The sequence below is a fragment of the Salvia hispanica genome, chromosome 6 (assembly GCF_023119035.1).
Source record: "Salvia hispanica cultivar TCC Black 2014 chromosome 6, UniMelb_Shisp_WGS_1.0, whole genome shotgun sequence".
Classification (NCBI taxonomy): domain Eukaryota; kingdom Viridiplantae; phylum Streptophyta; class Magnoliopsida; order Lamiales; family Lamiaceae; genus Salvia; species Salvia hispanica.
The window spans coordinates 31,016,531-31,042,011 of NC_062970.1; the positions used below are offsets into that span (position 1 = coordinate 31,016,531).

General features: G+C 36.3%; 6 protein-coding genes across 22 annotated transcripts; 3 read left to right on the forward strand and 3 right to left on the reverse strand.

Moving 5' to 3' along the window:
* Positions 1 to 1,095: 1,095 nt before the first annotated feature.
* Positions 1,096 to 1,818, reverse strand: LOC125195128. The gene is made up of 2 exons (XM_048093322.1): positions 1,729 to 1,818; positions 1,096 to 1,644 (listed from the first exon to the last, which is right to left on the reverse strand). Exons 1-2 carry the CDS (start codon positions 1,816 to 1,818, stop codon positions 1,096 to 1,098), a joined length of 639 nt encoding a protein of 212 aa, XP_047949279.1.
* A 54-nt stretch (positions 1,819 to 1,872) lies between these two features.
* On the reverse strand, positions 1,873 to 3,633 carry LOC125195129 (zinc finger MYM-type protein 1-like). The gene has a single exon (XM_048093323.1). It carries the CDS (start codon positions 3,631 to 3,633, stop codon positions 1,873 to 1,875), a length of 1,761 nt encoding a protein of 586 aa, XP_047949280.1.
* Positions 3,634 to 5,004: 1,371 nt separating this feature from the next.
* LOC125192979 (biogenesis of lysosome-related organelles complex 1 subunit 2-like) lies at positions 5,005 to 6,920 on the forward strand. Of its 3 annotated transcripts, none has more exons than XM_048090666.1 (3): positions 5,005 to 5,161; positions 5,915 to 6,031; positions 6,551 to 6,920. In XM_048090666.1, exons 2-3 carry the CDS (start codon positions 5,936 to 5,938, stop codon positions 6,824 to 6,826), a joined length of 372 nt encoding a protein of 123 aa, XP_047946623.1. In that variant the 5' UTR covers positions 5,005 to 5,161; positions 5,915 to 5,935; the 3' UTR covers positions 6,827 to 6,920. The 3 variants fall into 3 exon arrangements, with proteins under 3 accessions (XP_047946623.1, XP_047946624.1, XP_047946622.1); XM_048090667.1 differs by having other exon boundaries at positions 5,010 to 5,242; XM_048090665.1 differs by having other exon boundaries at positions 5,011 to 5,256.
* Positions 6,921 to 7,696: 776 nt separating this feature from the next.
* On the reverse strand, positions 7,697 to 17,278 carry LOC125196089 (DNA-directed RNA polymerase 2, chloroplastic/mitochondrial-like). The gene is made up of 19 exons (XM_048094456.1): positions 16,219 to 17,278; positions 14,963 to 15,178; positions 14,760 to 14,893; positions 14,615 to 14,681; positions 14,344 to 14,402; positions 13,197 to 13,314; positions 12,994 to 13,107; positions 12,628 to 12,759; positions 12,134 to 12,550; positions 11,610 to 11,660; positions 11,098 to 11,168; positions 10,724 to 10,808; positions 10,401 to 10,553; positions 9,818 to 9,892; positions 9,298 to 9,387; positions 9,151 to 9,198; positions 8,494 to 8,608; positions 8,304 to 8,407; positions 7,697 to 8,220 (listed from the first exon to the last, which is right to left on the reverse strand). The coding sequence occupies exons 1-19, from the start codon at positions 17,170 to 17,172 to the stop codon at positions 8,110 to 8,112; spliced, it is 3,114 nt and encodes a 1,037-aa protein (XP_047950413.1). The 5' UTR covers positions 17,173 to 17,278; the 3' UTR covers positions 7,697 to 8,109.
* A 389-nt stretch (positions 17,279 to 17,667) lies between these two features.
* On the forward strand, positions 17,668 to 21,292 carry LOC125192129 (transcription factor BIM2-like). Of its 4 annotated transcripts, none has more exons than XM_048089599.1 (8): positions 17,668 to 17,810; positions 17,882 to 17,960; positions 18,289 to 18,358; positions 18,466 to 18,561; positions 18,666 to 18,704; positions 19,080 to 19,468; positions 20,391 to 20,520; positions 20,828 to 21,292. In XM_048089599.1, exons 1-8 carry the CDS (start codon positions 17,750 to 17,752, stop codon positions 20,924 to 20,926), a joined length of 963 nt encoding a protein of 320 aa, XP_047945556.1. In that variant the 5' UTR covers positions 17,668 to 17,749; the 3' UTR covers positions 20,927 to 21,292. The 4 variants fall into 4 exon arrangements, with proteins under 4 accessions (XP_047945556.1, XP_047945558.1, XP_047945557.1 ...); XM_048089601.1 differs by having other exon boundaries at positions 19,362 to 19,468; XM_048089600.1 differs by lacking the exon at positions 18,666 to 18,704.
* Positions 21,293 to 21,775: 483 nt separating this feature from the next.
* Positions 21,776 to 25,027, forward strand: LOC125192409 (pentatricopeptide repeat-containing protein At5g64320, mitochondrial). 12 transcript variants are annotated; one of them, XR_007171394.1, is made up of 3 exons: positions 21,776 to 21,987; positions 22,065 to 24,690; positions 24,794 to 25,027. XR_007171394.1 is itself a non-coding variant. In XM_048089952.1 (3 exons), exons 2-3 carry the CDS (start codon positions 22,165 to 22,167, stop codon positions 24,331 to 24,333), a joined length of 2,004 nt encoding a protein of 667 aa, XP_047945909.1. In that variant the 5' UTR covers positions 21,776 to 21,987; positions 22,065 to 22,164; the 3' UTR covers positions 24,334 to 25,027. The 12 variants fall into 12 exon arrangements, 10 of the variants coding, with proteins under 10 accessions (XP_047945909.1, XP_047945905.1, XP_047945915.1 ...); XR_007171393.1 differs by having other exon boundaries at positions 22,065 to 24,431; positions 24,518 to 25,027; XM_048089952.1 differs by having other exon boundaries at positions 22,065 to 22,643; positions 22,809 to 25,027.
* The last annotated feature ends 454 nt before the right edge of the window (positions 25,028 to 25,481 follow it).

A 25,481-nucleotide genomic window follows, 5' to 3' on the forward strand; every position in this document is an offset into this window, starting at 1 on the left:
TCATCATCGGATATTATTTATTTCATTATCTACTCCCTATCATTCGAAAGTTGGCTCACCTCATCAACATCTCTGTTGAATTTTACATGGAATTTTTTCTACCTAAGCGACAGAACATTGTTTTGATGCTTGTCTAATGATAAATTGAATTTTTGGGAAAAATGATTAAAATAGGTTTTTGAATCTCTCCTACTTTTAGCATGATCACTCATCTTCAATGCTAGTTATTGTCTTCGTCGTTGTCGTTGTCCTTATATATTGCAATGAGCCAAGTGGCTATAATCGTGGTCATTGTTCTTATGTTGCAATAGTTTTCAGGCTTCGCAAAGTTAATGACACAGACTCATTATATTAAATTATTGAAAAATACAAATTAGTGAGGAAATTAAATTTTTTATAAGCGATTTGTAAATGATAAAAAAAGTGCAAAAGCACTTTAACCCGCGTAGTCTAGAAACTTTTTAGAATATATTTTTTAAGGATCTTGAATATGTGAATTTTAAAATTTATAAATTATTTATGTAGTTCACAATCCATTCGTACTTTTTCATCCCTTAAGAACTCTCTTCGCTCCACTCTAAATGAAACATTCTTATTCGGTTAAGATTCTATGCAATTTTATTTTGTATATTGGCAGTTAGATGGTAAGAGAATAAAAAGTAGAAATAACCATGTTTCTTTTTAAAAAATGTATCAATTAGAGTTATAGTACATTTAAAGGTAAAATGTGTACTCCCTTTAAAGTGATACTCTCCATGTCCTATAAGTGTATGCACTTTTGGTTCGACAATAATTTTAATGCACAATTGATAAAATAGTAATTATACTAGTGAAGAATGAGTCTCAGTTTATTAGAGACAAAATAGTTTTCTAAATTAGAAAACACATATTCTTGTGAAAGAGATTAAAAATGAACAAGTGCATACTCTTATGGGACGGAGGGGTACTTCTAAAAGTGAGACCGAAGCAGGGACGGAACTAGACTTTCAAATAAGCCGGTGCTGAAATCCTTAAAAATAATAATAACAATAATAATATAATAATAATAACAATAATACCAAAAATTTCAATTCAAATATAACGTCTTTACAATTTTTACGAGGCTCTAGATGATAATTGTTTCCGACGTGTCGCCATTTCTTGAAATCGTCGAAGAATGGTCTCATTTTCAATTTTGTTAAAAATATCCTTCTCAATGTATACAACTAAGATATCATTCATCCAACCGTCTCCCATTCTGTTTCGCAAATCAGTCTTGATAAATTTCATCGAAGAAAATACTCTCTCAACAGAGGCGGTCGCAACAGGAAGGATCAGAGTCAATTCAATCAAACGGTATACCAAGGGAAAAGCCTTATCTCTTGTGGTAGCGACCAAAATCTTTGCAAGATTTCCCAAATCTTCAATATTGGAGAACTCGACTTTATCAACTATATCACTGATATAAGTTTTAAGTTGATATTGGAGAGCCATACATTCAGTGCACGAGAAGTCATCCGGATAAAGTTCTGCGAGACGGACCAACTTGTCGATATTGAAGCTAGCAAAGGAGTTTCTTGGACTAAGGCAATTCATGCAAATAAGCAATTCTGTATTTGTTTCTGGGAAACGATTTTCCATCTCTTGAATAACTAAATCAAGAACCTAATAATTATAAGTAGTATGAAATTAGAATACAAAGAAATATTTAATAATAATCATAACTAAGAAATAAAATAGAAATCGTACCTGACAGTAAACCTCCACCTTGTAATGATGATAATTTGTAACGCGTTCCCCTCGTTTCATTCGCACACCAAACTTGACGGCATCATCCATATTGATGACATCAATGGAATTAGTCACACAAAACTCTTCAACCTGTCTCACGAATTAGTTCCATCCATTCTCCCGAAAGTCTTGCAAAGTCCTTTTAGTTGTATCAATCAAAGATATAGCTTGAACTATATTTTGATCCCGAAGTTGCAAAACTTTTGACAAATCATTTGTTGACCCAAGCAACTCAATCATCAAGTGTAAAATAAAAACAAAGTCATAGCTTCCAAGCCTCATACTCAATGTTTTTGATATACCTTTATTATCTGGATTAGTACCATCTTCATATACATTTTCAAGTACTTCAATTACCGATGACCACATACCTTTTAGACGAAGCAAAGTAGTGAAGTGTGATCCCCATCGAGTGTCACCCGGCCGCCTTAAACTCATCTCTTGATTTAAACCTCTTCCACTTTTAATCTCTTCCCTTTCTAGAGATTTGACAATTTTCTCATGCTCAGCTTGTCGTAGTTTGTCTCTCCTTTTACAAGATGTTCCACATGTATTTACAATCATAGTGACAATGGTGAAAAAGTCACTTATAGCACCATGTTGTTTTGTAACATTTACCACGACTAGTTGGAGCTGATGAGCAAAACAATGGATGTACTTCGCAGATCTATTTTCATTCAGTATAAGGGTTTTCAGACCATTGTACTCACCCCGCATATTTGATGCACCATCATAGCCTTGACCTCTTAACCGTGATAAAGATAAAGCATGCTTAGCAAACACTGAGTCAATCCCTTCCTTCAATGACTTTGTTGTAGTATCAGTGACATGTACCAAGGCTAAGAATCTTTCTATAATCTCTCCATTATTGTTCACGTATCTAATAACCAAAGCCATTTGCTCTTTTATCGATGAATCTCGCGCTTCATCAACCAATAGAGAGAATTTGCGATTTTCAATATCTTCTAAAATAACTTTCGTAGTCTCAACAGCACAACAATTTGATAATTCCTTTTGAATCAAAGGACTAGTCATCTGATTATTACGTGGAGCGTTCTCCAATGTAACTGCAGCTACCTCTTCTTTATGCTCACAATACCATTTAAGTATCTCTAGAAAGTTTCCCTTGTTTGTAGACGCAAATGATTCATCATTCCCACGAAATGGCAATCCCTGTCTTAACAATAATCGAATCACATCTAAAGAAGCAGTCAAGCGAATGCGGTAGTTGACTTCGTCTTCCTTATCATATTTCCTCAAATTGTAATCAACACTTTGTCTTTGATTTTTAAACCCTTCAAAAAGTATTCTGGCCTGATCATGTGTGCTATTTGCTGAACCTTCATGTTCTCTAAAAATAGCAAGCGCCTTTTTCCAATTTTTAAAGCCCGTACTCACGAATACATCATCTCCAAAACGATTGGCATTAATAGGCTTGAAAAGATAACACCAAAAACAAAATGCCGCTTCTTTTTCAACACTATATTCCAACCATATATGTTTTTCAAACCATTTAGCTTGGAAGCTCCTTTTCTCTTTACCATACGAAGTTTTCCTAAAGACATGACCTTTCGGTTGACAAGGCCCCTTAGAGACATATTCTCTTCGAATGCGATCCCTTATTTGAACATCATAACTAGCAATAGGACTCCGTAGCCCCGGGTCACTAACTATGTTTTCCGGATTAACTTCAATATTGATTCTTTCTTGATTCAAAATCGCATTCGGGTCACTAACTATGTTTTCAGAATTAGCTTCAAAACTTGCAACATTGATTCCATCCTGGTTCACAGTCGAATTCGGGGTTGCAATACTCAAACTAGAAGTTGAATCATTCCTTGATTTTTTAAAATATCGATGCATAACTGTAGCCAAGAATAAACAAGATTAATTAGATAATTTGCATTCGTACATTTTAAATTATTGCAACGTGTAATCTACTAATAAGAAAGTAAGATACTGCATTAGAAAAACATTTATGTTAAATTCATGCCACAACTGCATATTTTTATATATCAAATTGTAATGATTCAAAAACTTGTGTTATCACAATTCTCAAAGGTTAATTATGTTTTTCCTATTCAAGCAACAGAATTAAAATCATAATAAATAATTTTAGGTTTCATGCCATTAAATCAAAGTAAAAAGTTAAAATCACAATTAGAATCAAACCTTTTAATTTTTCTACAAGTATAGGAGACCCTTGACCTCTGATTTCTGATATGATTTTGCGGCTGCTGTAATTTGCGTGCGCCTCCGATATGATTTTAATTGGAGAAGAAGAAACGTTACTTGTAGTATAAATTTGGGCTTCTATATTCAATAAAGGCTATTTTAGTTTATCTATTATTATTATTATTATCATTATATATTAAAGGCCCAAGTCTAATACTCCAATCCAATATAATTAATGACCCAATTTAGAAGCCCAATTTCACCATGTGTCGTCTTCTTCAAATTGGGGGTCTCTCAACCTCTTCGCCTCTTCCAGAAACTCACAGACGCAGTATACATAAAAATTCAGGCTATCCGAAGCCGGGGCGGAAATCCGGCGGGGCGCGGCTGCATAGGGGGGGGTAGGGGTCCGGTTCCGGCCAAGCCCCCGCTGGAGCGGTGGCTTGGCCGCCGGTATCTCCGTCCCTGGACCGAAGGATTACTAAATAGAGAGTTTAGAAATAATACTACCTTCGTTACACAATACTACAAGAGCATACATTCTTTTTAGTCCGTCCCACAAGACTATAAACTTTATAATTTAAGACATTCGTTTTCTCTCTAACGATGTGAGACTCATTCTCTACTTACGGCTCTTCAATTAATTTTTCTTTTAATTTTCTTACTTTATCAATTGTACATTAAAACTCATGTCTAACCAATAATGCATATTCTAACAAGTGCAGTCCTTTTTTTAAAAAAAGGAAAGTATTTTAATACTTGTAGTGCCTATAAAAAATAGTCTTATTTTTATCATTTTAAGGTGTTAACTAAAAATAATCACATTTCAAAATGGAAACATTCTCTTATATTTTTTCAATTTCCTCTCTCTATTTTCTATTAAGTAATTTTTTTACTTATTTTATTTCTTATTTTTTCCTCAATAAAATTTATTTAATAAAGTAATTTTTTACTAATTTTATTTCTTATTTTTTTCTCAATAAAATATATTTAGTCCATAAATAAAACTATTTTTTCATGTACAGAAAAGATTTTACTAGGCAAAGTTATGAAAAGAAGATCAAGATTAAGAACAATAGCAAAACGCCAAATCCCTAATTTTATGTGTTCACGTCACACGGCTGCAATTCATCGGACCTCTTGCCTCACAGCTCGTCTTCCCCACCACTTCACCGTCCGCCGTAACAACGCTCGTCTCTCCTCACCCCCACCGCCGGTGAGTGAGCTTTCTCTTGTAAAGCCAAAGATGTCGTCACTCGCCACTCTCTTTCTCAATTGATTCCCGCAACTCAACAAGGTTTTTGAGAAATTGTGAGAAAATTCTCCTTTCATAAATAAATAATTTGATCATATTTTTACAAGTCTTTTGATTCATTTGACTGAACCTCAATCTCATAAATCCTAAAGTAGCTATTGAAAGTATGGTATTTGTGGTAAATTCGGTGATTAGGGACACCTTGCAACAAACATTTGTTACTTAATCAATAATTTATTTGTCACTCCACTCGCAACACACAACACTTCTCCAAAATATTTAGAGGTAATGTTGTTACAAGAGAGAATAAAATGGAAAGGGAGACTAGGCCGAGAAGAAGATTAGGATGAATGAGATTAAGCTCACCGACAGGGAAACCCAGGGAGGGGAGAAAAAGAAAATTATAAAATGCATAAATTATGCATTATTAATTCGACTTTTTTTTTTATCATTCCAGCACTTGTTTTTTTCTCACTACTGATTAAATAATGCATTATGTGAACATGAGAATAGGTTGTTTTGTTTGAGGTGGCTTTATTGTGAAAAAGTAGATTTGTATGGTTGAAATATGCTATGTGTGAGAAATTCTGTCATGGCATGTAATTCAGGAGTTGGTCATTTTTCCTTATATTCAAGAAGATGAAGTTGTGTTAAAAAATTGAAATTACAAACAGCATTGAGCAAAGCTGCTAAGTGTCTGCTCCTGGTTGACAGGCAAATTGGCTCTGATCTAGAATGGCTTCTGGAAAGGATACAGAGAAAGACCAACTCGCTGCTTCTCTAAATGATCTTTTCACCAATGTTTCCGATATGATTAAAGGCGAGCTCCAGGTAATTGGAGACATTAATCTGGCTTTATTTGAATGGTTAAATTTGAAAGAACAGATACTGGTGAGGCCATGCCAAATCTAAACATGGTTGTCCTGAATTTAATCAAGTAGAAACAATTTTGCGATGATGTTGGTAATTGAATGTGTACTAGACAATCTGACTTTAGTGACACATCTTTGCATAGGATGTCTAACCCTTTGTTACATGGCTGTTGTTGGTTTCCAACTTTTACTGTATGTTGCTGGTAAGAATGAGCGTGAACTGAATAGACCATCTGACTACTATGCCATGGTTTTCTTTGTTCTATTATTGAAAACTGTTTTGCATCTTGAGATATGGAGTACTATCTTCTATCTTGTGATATGTTTGGTTTGAAGAAATTGTCTGCATGATTGTATAACCCGTAGTCTTGTTCAGACTTTAACTCTAGTGATAGGTTTGGTTGATGAGTTTGCCTAACTGTTTGATCCATTTTCTTCTTCTGGCTGAATTATGATATTCAATTATCTAATGTGATAGGGAACAAATAATGTGCTAGAGCTTTTGGAGAAAATGAATGTAAGAGTGGGGGAAGAATACAAAGGCTTTGGTGATGTGGCCTCAGGATTAAGAGTTTTTGTGGAACAATTGAAGTCGAAAAGCAGCACATTCGACGACTGCATTCAGCAGCTTGATACGATAGAGGAACAAGTGATGGAGTTCGAAGCTGTAATCGCTATGCTTGACAGATATGTTTCCTTACTGGAGTCAAAGATGCAGCATGTTTACCAAATTCCTCCTGCTGCGCTAAAATAAGCTAGGCTGGTTTCATTGAACAAATCAACTCTTCACTGTAATACATAATGTATCTAACAATGATTCTGACATGGAAAATAAATTTAAAAAGATCGATATGATGTTATAATACAGGTTGGAGAAAGCTCTAGCTAGAACTTTGTACATATGAGAAGGCATCAAAATATGATTTTTGCTAAACTCTTTTCAGCTCATTAACATATACTGATTCAATTTTGAGAGTAGTTTAAAAATTATTTTCTATTTTCATAAATCTATAAAAGGGCCACTGGTGTCTAAAATCACAATTTTTTTACCAAAATTTATTCCAAAAAATATGAATTCAGTTCTTGTAGTTTTACGAATAGAAAAACCAAATGGATGTAAATTTACTACCGGAACTAAATTCATATTTTTCTATTGATGTTTTTCAATTTTAAGTGACCTTGCCAATATAAATATGATGAGTTATACTAAAATTGAAAAACTCAATAGTATTGGAAAAGATGAATTTTAAAATATGATGAATTAAATTTACACTTGGTTTTCCTATTTATGTTTTTCAATTTTAAGTGACCTTGCCAATACAAATGAGTTATATTTTTTTTAATTACTCCAATAGCATTGCCCATTTCCCATTTATAGAAATTAAAAGAAACAAGCTCCCATTCGAGAAAACATTTCTCTCCTAAAAAGAGAGTTTTTCTGAAAAATGACATCATTTTTGCTGTCGTTATTTATTAGAAAATCCAAAACGCACAACACAAAAGACATTATCCAAACATTATTAATATTATTACTTCAGACCTTTTGATTGATATTATTAATAGATATAATTTTTTTTTTATCTTGACAAATAGTTTGAAATTCAAATTAATATTTACCCACAAATCAGTAACATATATACAACTACATTCCTTTAAAATCTAATCATATGTACAATCTACAAGTATCCCTTTAGGGACAGTGGACCAGATAATATCAGCATGTTTTGTCAGCTCCTTCCAAAGAAAAATTAAGATTATGGATTCTGCTACAATAATCTTAAGTGGAGAAGCTATCTCAGCCCTTGTACCACCTCTTCGCTTTGTAGAATTCTCTCTGCGAACTGTACATGAATTCTTGAAACTCCGAAAGAACAAAAATGTGGTCACTTAAGATGCATCAAGGAAACCTTCTTGTGCTTGTAAGTGCATAGAGTCGCTGGCCTCTGTCCCTACTAAACTCAAGCTATCAACTGCTACAAACGCACAACGAAAGCCCGTTCATCATGGATGCTGCTCCGACAACCAGAATTGCTCGATTTAGTTGAAGAAATACTCGGAATCCAACACTTCTCGGAGATCAAAGTCACCCCGCTCAGGCAATGGAGGGAAAGTCAATGAAGGGAAGGACTGTTCAAAGCTCTCCAACAACTGTTCAAATAGGAATTTGTTAGCCCAAGATAGTAAAAAGAATGTTGAATAGTGGTTGATTGCATGGAATCTAGATGCTTTACATTCTCGAGGACTTGGGTTTCATATAGCTCAACGAATTTCTCTCTTAATATTCTGTTCATCACATCAACATCACATGCATGCGTCCAATATGAATCGTGAACACCTGCAATCAGACAACATACAAGGTGATTCAAAGGTCGATAATTTTTAGTTCGGGATGCTTTAGATATGTGCAGAAAGATAAAACACCTGCAAAATCCAATCCTGCTTTCCTGCATGCAATAGCAGTCATCATCATGTGGGATCCATCTAGGGAATGAACGAAGTTTGGAGGAAAAGCTGTTCTCTGCCTCTTAACCATCACCTGCAACAGGTTTGGGATCACAAGTCAATATTATCCATAGTAAACCCATCTTCATGAAGCCAAAAGAATCACCAAGATGAAGAGAGCAAAGCATAAGATAAAGCCATAATAAGGACTTGAGCCTTTTCAGATCAAGGTATAGGATCGATGCTTCCAAAAGCAAACATATGACTAATCATGATGTCCAAATCTATACTACAACATAGCATCATCTCCTCTTTCATTAACTCGAAAGATAACGTGTCCCTCTAGGTATGCCTACTATATCAGAGTATGGAAACTATCTCAAAGATGTCAGGCTAATTCCTGCCACAGCAATGCTGTCCTAGACAATGATCCAAAGATTCCTAACCCTAATTCATAGAGAGGCACACTCCAGTACATCCAAATGAATGGTGCATCCACCCTGATTAATTTCTAATTGGGATTGATAAACCTTAGCAAGGGAAAATAAACCCAAACTAGATTTAATTAGAGCGGATGCACCATTGCACATAAGTTTTTTCTATTCATAGATGACTATTTATAAAAAAAAAGCTAACCTTTTCTGTCTCACGCTGGAGAGTCAAAACCTGCAGAGAAGTTTTAATCTGCAATAAAGATTAAAAAAAGATGCTCAAAATACAACACAACTGTTTTAACTCGGAAAATGGTAGAGAATTTATGTTTGCTTGAATTCCAGCACTTACAAAATGCCTCCCTACTTTACGGTAAGGCTGAACCACAGGGAGTCCAAGTGGAGTTGTCCAACGGACAGACTCGTTTTCTGATGCGATAACCTGAACATTTCCAGTTAAGGCTGTCAAATTGTATCAAGGCTCCCTGACTGTAGCAAAACAGTGCAGATGCTTTCCAATTTTACTCAATTGAAGTGTTAAGCACAGTTAGTTATATGTTTTCTCAAAATAATAAGAATCATGCTATGTTTATAGTAAATGAGATTTAATAGGGGGTGAATATATATGTGATAAGCCTTGTAGTTATACATGAAAAATTTAGACTAGCATATAAATTCCAGCCAATCTATTGCAGATATATGATATAGTGGTAGAGGAAGATAAAAATTAAAAAATCACACACCGAAACACAAACAAACAAATGAACGATAAATGGTGCTTTAGCATAGCTGCTCTAGTAGGTAAGCAATAGAACAGAAACAGAGTAATTTTTTGCAAAAAAAAAGAGTTCGGGTTTATTTTCAGCACTGACCTTTGCACATTCTCCTAGCCAGCTCATGATGCTCCTCGCAGCTTCAAACATCTGACCTAATGCAGTTAATGTAACCTATCCAGCAAAAACAAGCAGAAGGTACATATCATGAAGAATATAAGCCAATCTGTCCAGTAACTAAAGGCATATACTACTGTATATATTATTAGCTAATTGTTTTTCCGACTTTCCACCAAATTATATGCTTTGAGTTGCACATCCATGCCACAAAGACAATTGTGTTTGCTCTTCGCGGCATAATAGTTTCATGTTCTTGAAAACATCTGTAGATAATGTGAACATGTAGATTCATGGGCTGCCTGACTGAACCTAGAGAACATGCTCACTTACAAGATGTAAATAGAATTTCAGATCAATGTGGAAATTAATATGCAAGCACAAGATGGATAAGAATGAAAATCAATTTAATTGAATAAGCATTTGCTGAAGTCATGAGAACAAATTCACTGATATAAACTGTAAAATAACACATATAAAGGACAAACAAATAATATAAAGCTCATGGGAATGAACATTGGCCGTAAACTTCACATTGCAGGAGCATAAGCAGACAATGCCATACCTTTGCTGCATAACAAGCTGCACCAAATATTTCTGCATCGTCCCCAATGGGATCGCGTTCCTTTAATCTTCTCTTAATTTGATCTCGGGCACCAATGTAAGTTACACCATACACTGATGTCATCACGGTCTGTTTGACCAGCTTCCTATCCACCTAAACCTCATTCAAACGTTTATACAAGACCATGAGGTAAGGAAGGGGGGAAGACAAAATGATAGAATTAAATAGTGAATAAATTTACTGATCAATAATATAAACAGTAGAACAAAAAATACCAAGTTCTACTCAGCATAGACCTAAAAGCTTCAAGCAATAGCACCGACCTGATTGACCAGTAATCTTGCATGCAAAGCTTCAGGATATTTAGCAGGATCCTTCTTTGCATCTTCCTTCATGATATCAAGGACCCTGCATGAGTGCATTATCATGGAAAAAGCTTTTCAATAATATTCTTCATGCACATTATACAGTCGAGGAATGTGATGAAGTTAGACCTCAAGATTTCATAGTTACAACAAGATTTCAGTCCTATTTTACAGTTATAACCAGATCTAAATCTGAAACCCGGAAAAGCAACCCTATGTATATATGTGTGTGTCCATTTTACAACAGATACGAAGAGGCTACTGGGAACGCATATGAAATTACAAATCAACAGCAAAGAAGGCCTGATGTGGAAAGAGGAGACAGAGGCTACCTGGAAGCAATTCCTGAGTAAACATCTGCGGGCTTTTCTCCATTAACCAAGTTAACAGCAGCTGCCCCTAGCTGAATACATTATAACGAAAAAATCAGTCAGTGTTGAAATAAAGCATTAAGCCTCATCATCATCATTGGAAACCATCTCCTATAAATGTGGGTCACTATATAAAAAATAAATAGATAAGATATGAAAAAAGAAGTACTCCATGTATTTAGAAGTGACATGAGTGGTTTTGTGAGAAAAATACAGAAAACATATAATTCAAGTGAGTGTATAAATGGCATGCATGGTGTGTCTCATCTAACTATTCTCACAGTGTGCAACTGATGAGATTATTCAAATTTATTAAGCCACGTATTAATATCTATGCCATCAACATGCCTACCAAAAAACCAAGATATTCATAAAGTCCACTTTCAAAATGAGACAAGGCCTGGACTTTAGAACCTCAAAACCAATAGCTGTACTTAAGGAGAGATGATAATTGAGAAAAGAAAGAAGCCCACCTTATCCCTTCCAAGGGCAGCATAATGCTGTAAACCATTGCAAGAACCATCCTAGATAAACAAAAATTGAAAAAATATGAGAAGAGCAGTGAAGGTTATATCAGTGGTGCTTTAGATAAGCTATCTATGAATGCACTACGATGATGTTCATCAAGTACTTCAAGAGAAAATTGACATGAATCTATATATCAAAGTGAAAAACTTTGCAAATATCAGATGAAATCATCAAATCGACAAACCAGAAAGGAAATAGACAATGCATAACTAAATGACTTTAGATCCTAATACAATCAATAGAAAAGAAGAGATTCAAGTGAAATATTCTAGTTGGATGCATAGTAATTTTGCAGAGAAATAGGTTATAAGCTTGAAATTGTAGAAGAATCTACACAAAACATTAGAATATTAATTATAAAACACAAATTCTACATAGCAGAGATTCATTAATTCAATTCAAAAGTTGTAATATGATATACTGAGGATTTAGATTATTGCATGCTAGGAAAATGCTAGGAAAACAGTACTTGGTGGATTGGAATATGAGATATTATTGTTTCAGGAGATGGACTTCTAAGGGCCTCAGCAAGATTAATGCACGCTGCTAAACATTGAAAGGGATCTTCTGCTTTGAGCCACCAACGCTCTCCTTCAAGTGGCCTATCTGCAGAATCAAATATGTCGTCCAAATGGTTCTCAGTAAAAGCTATTCGACCATCATGAGACATTTTGTCCACACCATTGGCAAACAAATTTGCCAAGTGTATCTTAAGCCATCGCAAGCCTGACTTTCCAAGAGGTCGACCGTCTGCAAACTCTAGGATTCCCCTACAAATATCGGAACCCAAATGATTCAAGTGTGGGTGCATGGGGTATGCACGACCACGAAAATCAAGGTTGTGGGGGTAAAAGAAGCCTTCTTCCTCTTTCAATTTTCTTGCAACCTGACCAATATGCAAGTATCAGACGCCTTCAGCCCAACAGAAATAACATAAGATGAGGATACAAAGATGAATCTTACGGCGAGTTTAAGCTCTGTATCACAACGCTGTGAGTGTCTCTCACTGTTCTCTTTCTTGATAGCTTTAACTTTCCATTTCCACTTCTTAATTAATGTTTCATCTTCTGTATCTGGCTCCTCTGGCAGAGGAGTCTGAAAAAAAAAAGATTAGAACCAATTATTTTGACAAAGTAAGAATGGAAAATGAAGTTAATATAAAAAGGGGTGCCTAAAACTCGCCCCAGCAGAAAAGTCCTAAAAAACGGAAAGTTTAGAACAACTATTTTGACAAAAATAGAATGACAATTGACAAATGACGTTACTGAAATAAGGGGTGTAGAAACTCTTTAAAACATTGACAGGAAAAGACAATGTAATTTAACATACATCGTTGCGATCAACTAAGTCTGCAAGGCGACCTCCACTCGCCCATATTCTATCAATAACATTGAGAATTCTCTTGTTCACTCTCCATTTGGTGTTTCCAAGAGTATCCAATGCCTGAGAACAAACATGACACATTTTTCACATAAAACACAATTAATTCCACTAACTCCCTGTCAGTAGGACAGGATCCTGAACTTGCTAACCTCGAATATTGGTTTCAATTGTTTTGTAGGAGCTCTCTTAACTGTTTCACGTTGCTGACGTGATCCATGAGTGCGCATCACATATGATGGCAGATATAAATATGCACCTTTGTCATGCCTATCAAATTAAGAACCGTGAAAATAGGTAATGAGAAGTACAGATAGACTCAAAGAAAATAACCAAACAAAGGAAGTTTGAAATGCAAACCATTGATTCATCAAATCATGTGGGGGGTTCCAAAAATTTATTTGGCTACATTGGCAAATTTTAAGCTTCATATTCAGGGCACCACTACTTGAGAATGGGCATTCATTTGAGGAAAGACATTATAAATTAACACTGTAGCAGATACCATCATTCAGGAACCCAAATATTAAATTATGAAAATAATACCTCAACAGATGCCATAAATAATATATCAACCAAAAAGTCTAAACTGAAAAATATGGGAAATACAACTAGGCGTCATTACCATATTGAATTTCTACACAGTTCAACCTCTAGGTAATGGATAACAACAACCATATGGATAACAATGATCAGATTTACAGAGTTTTGATTCAGACCTATTCATTTCTCACCCTTACTTCCTAAAAACACCTCGGTTAACCAATGAAAACTGGAAAAGTTCTGCTAGCCTAAACTGCCAATTTCAGTTTATTTTTTGTCAACTGAGTTTCACTTGGTCCGAATCCAATGAATAAACACAGCCAAGACAAACATTCTATGCAGGGCAGACTGATATTTTAGTGGACACTATTGCTCTGATAAAATATATCCTCCCAAGTTCAGCAACCAAATAAGATTAAATATTGTAGATCAAATTATATTTGCCCCAGGGAACACAACTAGTAGCCAGATTCTTAATTATTAGTTTCCTTATTTTATTACTTCAGCTTATGCGGTAAGTACAGTCCAAACGCAAAAAGAGAAGACAAGAAAAAGTGAAGGCAGAGTATACAGAGAAGATCTGTTGTACTATATTATAAGTGATTCTGATTATCTAATTCAAAGTAATGACAACAACTAAAAACTTGTCACAGAAAATCAACCACGGAAATCATGCAAGAGCTATAAATGGGAGAAAAGAAACATGATGGCATCTGAAAATTTGGACTGGGATAAGGAAGAACCAAGTTATCATACCTTGTCCACTTGACTGGACGCACTAGCATCGGCATATATGGGATAACCATGTGCTTAGCCTGTAAGTAAAAGATATAAACTTTTAACAGATTTATGAACATAGAGCTTTTAAAATTGAAGCTACAACCACACCTTCATGGATCTCAGATTAAAAACTCATAAAGCAATGTAAAAGAATTTCTTGTCATTTCTCTGAGAAGCATTCTCTTTTGGATTGATGTTGCCTGGTTTTAATAAAATTAGAAAAACTGGGAAAACATAAATGACTTACTGTTCTTTCAAGACCTTTACGAATAATAGGATCGCATTCGATAACACCATATCTTCTGCTATAGTTCCTGTTAGAAGAGAAGCTTGAGAAAACCCATACATGAAAGTAAATAAGAGGTCAATATGAAAAATGCTTTAACCCTTACGTATTTTCTTTTGTTACAGTTCTATTAGTATGTACAAATGCAGGTCGAATATCAGGTGGACCCTCTGCTAACTGATTGGCAGGGGCTTGAATATACGCAGTCTGTATTATCAATTCAATGAGCCGGCTCCCCACCTGAAATTGGGAAGTATATAGATTTCAAGATCTGGAAACTTAATTCAATCATAACAAATGATCTTAGACCTTTGCTCTAGCATCCTGTCCCCATGGCTGAGACTCAATTTGTCTATTCACTATTTGCCTCACAGCTCGGAGATTTTGTTTTTTCACCAAGGTCGTGACTTTTTTCCGTAATTTTTCTTCTTCTGGTGAATTTGCACAAGATACATCTCCTGCCTTCGCTGCAGCCTTGTCAGCCTTTCTCTTCTTTGTTTTCTCAAGGAAATAGTTTATCCTCACCTGATCCATCATGAAATTGTAAAAAGTCAGTCCTATTGTGTATCACCTTGAGTATGAGGAAGCAGAGATTAGATGAGAATTAATTTCACCAGGAAATTCATAAGTTAAGCTATACATGTGCAACATAGTTTTGTTAACAATACCAACAAAGCTGTATTCGCAGGGCATGCAGTCCAACATAGGTTTGTTAACAATACCAACAAAGCCATATTAACAATCCGTACTAGAGCAAGATCAGGCAATCTAACAAAAAAATAACTAATTATGATCTGCAAAAGCCAAATAGGATATTGGATTGATAAAACACTAAATTGCATACAAGATTGAATTGATTTTTAAGATGTTAAAGATAATGAATTGACAACACAATGTTGCAAATATGTGTATAATTGTATAAAAAAAACAAAGTGAGCATGAAAAGAACCAAAAAACATAAAAAAACAATCCCATCAATCATCCGTTAACAATGGCATGGCATATACATGGAACTATTTCGATGAAACATTGAAAATAAAATCATAAAGTAGCAAAGTTGCACAAAAGTAGAATAAAGGAATAGCTTCATTGCATATTAAAAATCAAACAAATGAAGTTCCAACCTTTTGCAGTTTTTCTTCGACTAGCTATGTAGACATAACCATCCAAATCTTACAACTTATTATGTTTTGATATAGAAGGAGCAGACTTATCTTCTTCTAATCTTTTTCAGTGTTTTATCTTTGAGTAGTTGCTCTAGCAAATACTTTCCAAGCCCAACAACTTCTTATTTATTAGTGTTAATATTAATATTCCGTGAGGCAATTGCATAGGGCACCTCTAGTTTTCAAGAACCAAGTAACGGGCATGAAATGATAACAGAAGCAAATTTAAAATTATCTGCAATATTTACTTGAAGAATTTCCATGAATCAGCATTTTAACACTGAAGACAACATGATCTTTCTTCAGTTAGCTAAACTAGAATGTCACACCTAATAATCAAATATTCCAAATGTAACTATCATAGCAACATCAAAATCAGAAGAGCCCTGGCCAACCAACCTCCTGTTCAATGGCATCACCTATAGCACACGCAGCCTGCACCACTCGTGCACAGCCATGGTCTCCACCAGTCATCAGCAACCCCATCAGCTTATGCATTGTGACAACGGCCATCATATCTGCAGGCAAGAGAACGAAGTACTTCCCATAGCCAGCCTTACTCTTCCCATTCCTAATCACCTCCTGCTCCTCCGCAATCTTATCCCTTAAAGGCTCAAACCATCCCAAAAACAAAGACTTCATATAAGGCAAATTCGGAGCCAATTTCTGCTTGCACATATCATTCAAGAGCTCCACATATTCTTTCGCCGCCTGCTGCCACGCCTCGGTTTCAATCTTCGCTTGCCTTTTCTTTAGGGCATAGTACTTCAAATTCCCCATTCGCATATTTCTCTGGTTCCTCCATTTCTTCGCATACACTCTCCTCTCCTCTTTCCTCATCACATTCAACAATTCTTCAACTTCATTAGGTACAGGCACATCAGCACTACTATCCCTACTATCCTCATCTATGTCTGTCTGCGACGCTGCCACCTCCGCCTCCACCGCCTCAGCTATGCTAGCATAGGTCCTCCCGCACAACCCGTAACAATTCAATTGATTTCTTCCAGAAAATGACGGAATTTTAATATCATGGAAGTTGATATCACTGTTTCTCTGAAATCCCTCCACCGGAAGAGCATCGGGGGAGAGCGAATTAAGCTGGCATATGCGTCTGGAATTGGGGAAAACTGAAGCTTGGGTGAAGGCTAGAAAGCTTTGAGTGGAGGAGAGCGAGGAATTGCGGCGGTAGTTGGGCGGGCCTCTTGAGCTAATTTGTTTGGCGATGTTTCTCCACATATCTGTGGGACTTGTTTTGTGGACGCCGACACAGAATACTGGGTTAGGCAATGATCCTCTTGAAGAAATGTTTGTGTTGAAGGGGGTAGAAATTGGGGTTTTATTGGTGTACATCAAATTGCGGCAGGAAAAATATTAGAAAAAGAAAGTGGAGATTCGGCAAACGTTGGTAGCGAGAGATTGAGATTGATCAGGTGTGAAGAATGAGAAGTTTTGCAGAAGTGTGAGAGAGTGGTTGTAATGGTAGACTGGTAGTAGCATTTTAAACCCTTCTAAAACCTTGTGGTACTCTATTAGGTGCTCCAATTGGCCCAACTGACCCGACCCGGCCCGTTACAATTTTAATTGTTTACTTGCATTTTTATTTTTTGCGGAAAATTGCAATTGTACGATTGTATAATTATGGTCCTAGTACATGGCATGAAAATTTGGTGCTTACAATTTTTTTTTGAGGTGGCTAATTATCACGAAAAGGTTCAATTGTAATTTTATAGTAACAGAGGAAATATGATAATCGGGAATTTGGGTCGAATCAGGAAAAGAAGAAAGCCCAATAATAGAAAGCCCAAAGCGCGAGAGCCCGCAAAAGAGGAGACAAATAAATGAGTGGCGCCGTTTAACGAAAGCTTCACCGACCACCGGCGGCGTTAGCTTCTTAATCTCTCCTCACTCACGAAGAAGAATTTTGGAAATGGGAAGAAGTGCGAGCCACCTAGATGACGATGAAACTAACGATAGCTCTTCTCCAACAGGCATCTCTGCCTCTCCCGTCTGTTTATTCTAATTTTGTATCTCTGCTCTCTCTAATTTCTAATTTCAGCAGACTATAAAATAGCTGATCAGAAGCTACGTTCCAAACATTCAGAGACGGAGCAACGCAGGAGGAGTAAAATCAATCAAAGGCAGGAGTTCAACTCTATCTTTCCCCTTCTTTTCCTTTTCATATTTGCCGCAGCAGCTAGGGTTGTTGGGATTGTTTTTGTTTGTGTTTTTCCGACATTTCATGTCTTATTCGGGTACCAACTGGAATTCTAAGTGCAGCATGTTTTTGCCCTATTTCTTGAGTTTTTATTATGTTCATGAATTGTTAGTGGGATAATGTAGTTCATAAAGTTTTCTGGGAAATCGAAATTCGTATGCCCATTGAGTTGAGCAGATAAACTATGCAAGAGCAAACTTAGATTAAGATGCTTGAGGCTTGGAATGATGAATAAAGTTTATATGTTGCAGATTTCAAATTTTGAGGGACCTGATACCTGAAAATGATCAAAAAAGAGATAAAGCTTCGTTTCTATTGGAGGTTAGTTTTGTCATATTCTCCCTCCTTTTCTTGTCATTAGTAGGTTGTACTCTGTTTGCCTAAGTTGCACAGTTTGTGTAGCAATTCTGATGTCTATTCTCATGCAGGTTATACAGTATATCCAGTTTTTACAGGAGAAGTTGCAGGTCTACGAGGGCTCTTGTCAAGGTTGGAGCTTGGAGTCCACAAAGTGTTTGCCTATGGTAAAATTTACATGCTTTTATGTATTTTTTTCCATACAATTATATGCTTTCCAAATCTACTCCCTTCCTCATAGGCTCACGAGTTTTAAAAAATGGACATGTAGCAGGTTGGCTGTCCAACAAAACTTTCTTACATGCCTCAGGTTTTCTTGTAGTTTAACTGATATATATTTCTGGTTTTGTCTACTTTTTTTTATGATATCCTTGTGATATGTTCAATCCATATAAAAGCAAAAGCACAGGGTTTGTAACATTTTCTGGTTAATAGCAGCGTATTGCTATTTGATAGAGTTAGATTTAAGATTTGGCTTTTTATTTCTGATGCTAATTCCAATTTTGTCAGTAACACAATTTCTTTAATGGGTTGAAAAAGTGGGTTACAGATTATATTACACACTATTATTATATTATTATCTTCTTGGCTACCAAAGTCAAACTATGGACAAGGTGCCAACTTCAATCTGTTGTAGGATCAAGGTTTATATTTTATTGGTGGTGACTTCTCATATTTATGACAGAGAATTAATTCTGGGCCAGATGCAAGCTTTGTCGATCAGACTCAATTTGAAAGAAACTTTTATGGTCACGAAGACGATGTTCATCCTGCCCTGCTAAGTAATGTGCAGAACCCAGTGGAATCTGACTTAACTGGAGCTACCTTATATAAATCAACAGATAACCCACCCATGGCAACACAAGCCCCTACTATGGCCATGCCACTTCCAGCAGCTATATTTGAGAGTTTGCCTGGCCAGCCCCAAGGATCTTTTACTGAAGCAGACCAATTAAACTTTTGGCAGGGTAGGTCATGTGCAGATGATTGTTCGGTTCCTGTATACTCCTCAAATGGGGAAGAACTGAAGAGTGAGAGTGATGAAGCTAGTATCTCAAATGTCTACTCTCAAGGGTAAGCATTGGCTAAGGTAGCAATAAGAAATTACCAATTGATATGTAACATGTCTATTTGGTTTGATACACACATTATGTCTTTCTGTCAATCATGATGCACCCTTCTCTGCATTTGATATGGGTAGCATCTTGGTATGTGAATTGTAATATGGTTGATTTGATCTATCATGATTTGAACTCTGTGATATAATCCAACACTTCTTGAGTGAGTGGGTATATTGGTAGTTTGTCAAGTGTCTCTCTCAAGGGCAAACACTGTGATAGAACCCTACTCTGATCATTTACAGTATCTGACAAATGTCTATTTCTTGTTGTATCTTGGTGAGAATAGGGCCTGTTTGAATTTGGTAGTCCCTACTCCACTTGTCTAGTTTGTTGATGGTAGATGATATATTATACATGCACATTGTATTTGTTTATAGAGGATTTGATGGACCTGGACTCAAAATTGAACAGAAACTAGCATGTCGTGGAAAATCATTAGTTATGCTGTGCTGATCATATTACAATGATATTGTCATTTCATTAAGCAATAAGCATTGATAAGATGTTTGAGTTACAAACACAAAGATGCTCTTAGAAGAGTTAGTATTAGTATTCTGTAATTTTATATCTCCGTAATTGAACCATAATAACTAAGTGGAAGTGAGATTTTGATGTTTGAGAAGTTATATGTAGTACTTGTATATTGCCTGTTTCATTTTTACTGTGCTGCCAAGCTTAATTATTAATAATGCCTTCTAAACATGAACTTGAACTTCAACACTTAATTTGCATTGCCTTCATTGTTAGCTGTCTCTCTCTCCACCGAACAAAAAAAAAGCTGTCTCTCTCTCCACCGAACACATCTTCAATTTGGTTAGAAGATCTCCCACTGCACAAGTTTATCAAACTAATGTGGAACTTGTGGTGTTTAACAGGTTGTTGAATTGCTTAAAATGTTCACTACAGTCGTCAGGAGTTGATTTGTCCCAAACCAACATTTCCGTGCAGCTGGACGTTGGAAAACAAACTACCAGCAATAATACCAATCCCGTATTCTCTATCAAGGTTCCTCCCTCTTTATTCTTCTCATTTACAATTGGATTATGCTCCCTTGTTCTTTTCTGCATGCTCTTGCAGTTTTATCATACATAAGCCTTGCGACTATCCTCTAACGTACAAATCAACTATTACAGTATAAATGAGTAGAACATAATTATATTTATCATGTTTCTGTGATACAGCCGTTTTTTATATCTGAATGGTGCAATCTCGAGTTGCTTGTTTTTTCCCTTTTCTGTGTTCACCGTAGGGGTAATCCTCCCCTGTATTCATGACCTATCCTGATGCATAATGACTTCTCAATTCAATACAGGGTCAAGAAAATGCCTCCAGTCTCTGCTACCGATCTTCTATAAATGCTGGGAAGCATTATGAGCACCCTCCAAAAAGGTTGAGAGGTGACGACACCTAGAGTAACTTTGAGATACTACAATTTTTGTTCCATGTTCCCCAGATCCCGTTTCAGTTTTCGTTTGTGAGGGGCAAGATGTTCTTACATCCATCCAAAAGCATGTACCATTGCACTCGACTATGCTTTGCTAGGCATCTCCGCAGCTTCATTTAGTATTTCTGTTGAGAGACTTCATCCTAGCAAGCTAAAGGTGGCTTTTGAATTTAATATGGTAACGAAGTAGCTGTGAAATTTAGTGTGCGCAGATATATGATTTCTTCCAGCAAGGGAGAAACTAGACTGGTTGGTGGTAGTAGCTATTGATATTTGTTCTATTGACGATGATCCTCTTGGTTCGGTTAAGATTTGTTGTCCCATTTATTTCTATCCAAATTAGATTTGTATTCCAAATTTGTGTGTATTCCACAAGGCCATTCAAATACTCCTTCCCAGTTCCCACAGTACTATTTCTTTCACAAATGCAATTAAAGCAAATCAAATTATTCTAATAAGTACAGATTCACCGAATTAGTTCCAAACATTACATACATACCAAAAATGGATTATTATATTTATTGGATTAAAAAATGACATAATTATAGTATTTGAGAGTAAGTTTTTTATGATTGCGTAAAAACATGTCAAAAATTGGTCCAATTTCTTAAGTTAGGACACAGAATACCAAACGTAATCATAAAACACAAATATGTAGTCAAAATTTTATTCTCGTTTAATTTACTTTTTTTTTTCTATGACTTTATTCTTTCTATATTAAAAATTCAAATATCAAAATTTTAAATTAAATATAAAAAAAAAACTAAATATCAATTTATTAAATTATGTGTCACCAAAAATTACAAACAGCTTGAGTCGAAAAAGGAACACAAATGGAGGGAGATGCCAACGTTCTCAGAAATCCCGAATCCCAAATCGCAAATTTGTAATTGCCCCTCTTCCCGCCGCCCTACAACACTCCGGCCTCCCGCGCCACCGCGATTTCGCCCCCTGCCACACGACAGCGGCTGCGGGCCTACTCCTCCCGGTTCCGTCATTGTAATCGTGTAGAAATTCAGCCATTAGAGGTAAATTGGTCAGGCTCGTGCTCTGTTTAAATGGGGTTTTATCTATTAAGCTTGATTTATTCCCATCTTATATTAAGGTATTTATTGCTGCAACCGGAAATTGAGAATTATTGCCATTCTGCTACACTGGTCCAATAAATAGTCGAATTAAGAGTTCCGAAGCCGCTCTCTAGAGTCATGTTGAGATTAAAAACAAGTTTATGTGATTTTCAGAAGCTTCACATATTCCCCAAAGTTTATATAGCTTCGTGTTATCCGAGTGGTGTTTATGGAAGTATTCACAATAATGCTATTGATCCTCCTGAGATGGAATCTGAGAATGAATGGGAGAGATTGCTTAAACCTTTTGACCTGGAGGAGCTCCGGAAGTCGTTCACAAGCATTACTCCATTTCAGCTGAATAAATTGCTGCAGCTCCCGTTGGATGTGCCCACGTCAATGGAGTTGTTTCAGTGGGCTGGTAGCCAGAAGGGCTATCGTCATACCTTTGACGTGTACTATACTCTCGTTGATAAAATTGGGACCGTGAATGACTTTAAGACCGTTGATAGATTGTTATTGCAGATGAAGAAAGAAGAGGTGTCATTTCAAGAGTCCATTTTCATTATGATCATGAGACATTATGGAAGAGCTGGTCTGCCCGGTCAATCGACCAGGTTGCTCTTTGATATGAGGAATTTGTTCTGTTATGAACCTACATTCAAATCTTATAACGTCGTCTTGGATGTTCTGTTGGCAGGTAATTGTCCCAAAATTGCCCCCAACGTCATTTATGATATGCTGAGCAGGGGTATCTCTCCTACTGTGTTTACGTTTGGCAGAGTGATGCAAGCGCTTTGTATGGTGAATGAAGTTGACTCTGCATGCTCCCTTCTCAGGGACATGACAAAGCATGGGTGTGTACCAAACTCAGTAGTGTATCAGACATTGATACATGCGTCGTCTGTTAATAATAGAATTGATGATGCTTTGAAGTTGTTGGAAGAGATGTTTCTTATGGGCTGTACACCTGATGTAAATACATTTAATGATGTCATAATTGCCCTTTGCCGTGCTCTCCGTGTTCACGAGGCTGCTAAACTAGTTGATCGGATGCTTATCCGGGGGTTTTCCCCTGATAAAATAACATGTGGTGTTTTATTGCAAGGGTTGTGCAAAACAGGTCGAGTGGATGAAGCCAGGGCGCTGTTGAAGAAAGTGCCAAATCCTAATGTTATCCTATACAATACGTTGATTAATGGGTATGTCATGAATGATCGTTTTGAAGAAGCAAAAGCTTTATTGGACGAGAATATGGTTGCCGCTGGTTTACATCCAGATATCTATACTTACAATATTCTTATTCAAGGGCTTTCCAAGAAGGGTTTATTATTCTCCGCTCATCAATTAGTCGAAGAGATGTCGCTCAAGGGTTTTGAGCCAAATTTGATAACTTATACCACTCTAATTGATGGTTTCTGCAAGAAAGGTCTCTTGAGGGAAGCTGAAGATATTATGGACGAGATGTCACGTAAGGGTCTTTCCCTAAACACAGTTGGATATAATTGTCTAATCTCTGCGTTATGTAGGGACGGACGAGTAGAAGAGGCGTTTGAGCTGTACCATGGCATGCTGAGCAGAGGATGTAAAGCTGATATTTTTACATTCAATTCTTTAATAAACGGGCTAACTAAGATTAACAAGATGGAAGAGGCTCTATGTGTGTATAGGGATATGTTCCTAGATGGCGTCATAGCTAATACCGTAACCTACAATATACTGATTCATGCTTTCTTGAGGAAGAGGGCTCTGCAAGAAGCGTTTAAGCTTGTAAATGATATGTTGTTCCGAGGATGTGCTCTAGATGAGTTCACGTATTCTAGCCTCATTAAAGCACTTTGTGAAGATGGGGCTGTTGATAAAGCTATGGGCCTCTTTGAAGAAATGTTGAGAAAGGGAGTCGCTGCAAGTAGCTTATCTTGCAATATTCTGATAAGTAGTTTATGCAGAGCTGGTAAGATACAGAATGCATTCGACGTCCTTAGAGAGATGGTTTACAGTGGACTGAAACCAGACATAGTCACCTATAACACTCTGATAAGTGGTTTGTGCAAGATGCGTCGGATTAAAGAAGCTTATAAGTTGTTTGAAAATTTGGAAAGTAAGGGTGTCTGCCCGGATGCCGTCACTTATAATATCTTGATAGGTTCTTACTGTAAAGAAGGCTTGTTTTGGGACGCCTGTGCTCTCTTAGATCTAGGAGTTGCCCGTGGGTTGACACCAGAGATTGTCACATGGCGAATTCTAGTTTCTAATTTGTTCAGAAGAGTACTCAGAAGAAATGACCATTCATCTCAATTCAGTTGAGCGTGAGTATTAGATTTGGAAATGCCATGCAGGTTATGTGAGACGGGTCTTTATCTCAGATAATTTCGATAACTTCTGCCTAAGCATCTGAACTGCTGGTAACTTTGTCTCCTTAAATTCTGTTCTAATAAGTTGCAATCGCGCAGTGGGACCTGTCCTGACCAGTAGTTGTGCATGTGACCAGGATCTTGTTGATTCTGATTTCTGACACCTTGCCGCTTAATGTATTAAGAGAAACGTTACAACACCACAACATCTTGAAAATGATTAAGATAAAACACATCCGCAAGGTCCTTGATATGATCTGCAAACTTGCTTAAGAGGAACTTGATAAATCTAGCGACACAGACGAGAAAGGTACAGTAAACAGAAATAGATTTTATTGTTGACTGATGTTGGGAGAACCTGTGCATATAGGTTGCTAGTTTCCTTTCCTATTTAATTGATGAATTGGGTTCAGGTTTTGTCAAAGAATACAATCTGCTGCGGTTGTTGTCTTGTTGAAGAAGTAGATCATATCTATAGAATGGAGGTGATGAGAGGTATATACAATGCTGCATTAGTTTGTGTTTGTGTTTGTATGTATCGCATTGTATGTAGAGAGAGTATAAGCTTTTGTATCTCTTTGAGTTTAATAGCTAATGGAAGAGAATATCAGCGACAGTGAGCTATGGAAGTGGTGAAATCTTCCTTTCCTGCAAAGGGACCGACGAGTATGTTGATTTTATCGAAGAAAATCGTATAAGCTTAGGATTATTTTTTTTTATTTTTGATAATTGAGCATTATTACCATTTTCATTTAAAAATTAATGAAAATGAGGGATGAATTGTAGCCACTAGATCTCAAGATTATATGGTCCAGATTAAGTTTACGGTTATTATTATTAATGTGGGTTATCATAGATTGCATCACAACACTATAATTTAGTACTCACCATTTACGAAATTAACTCTTTAAAAAGCACTTCTAACTATTCAACTATTACCTTTTAGTATTATTTCTCTCGAACATATTTTCCCTCTTCTTTGAAAAGAAATTTCATTTTTAAGACAGCCAAGACATTAACACCATGTGGTGAAGTAGTTGTAGGAATTTGAAGTATTCATTGTTCTATCGTGTTATTAACTTTGTGTGATACTTTCTTCCA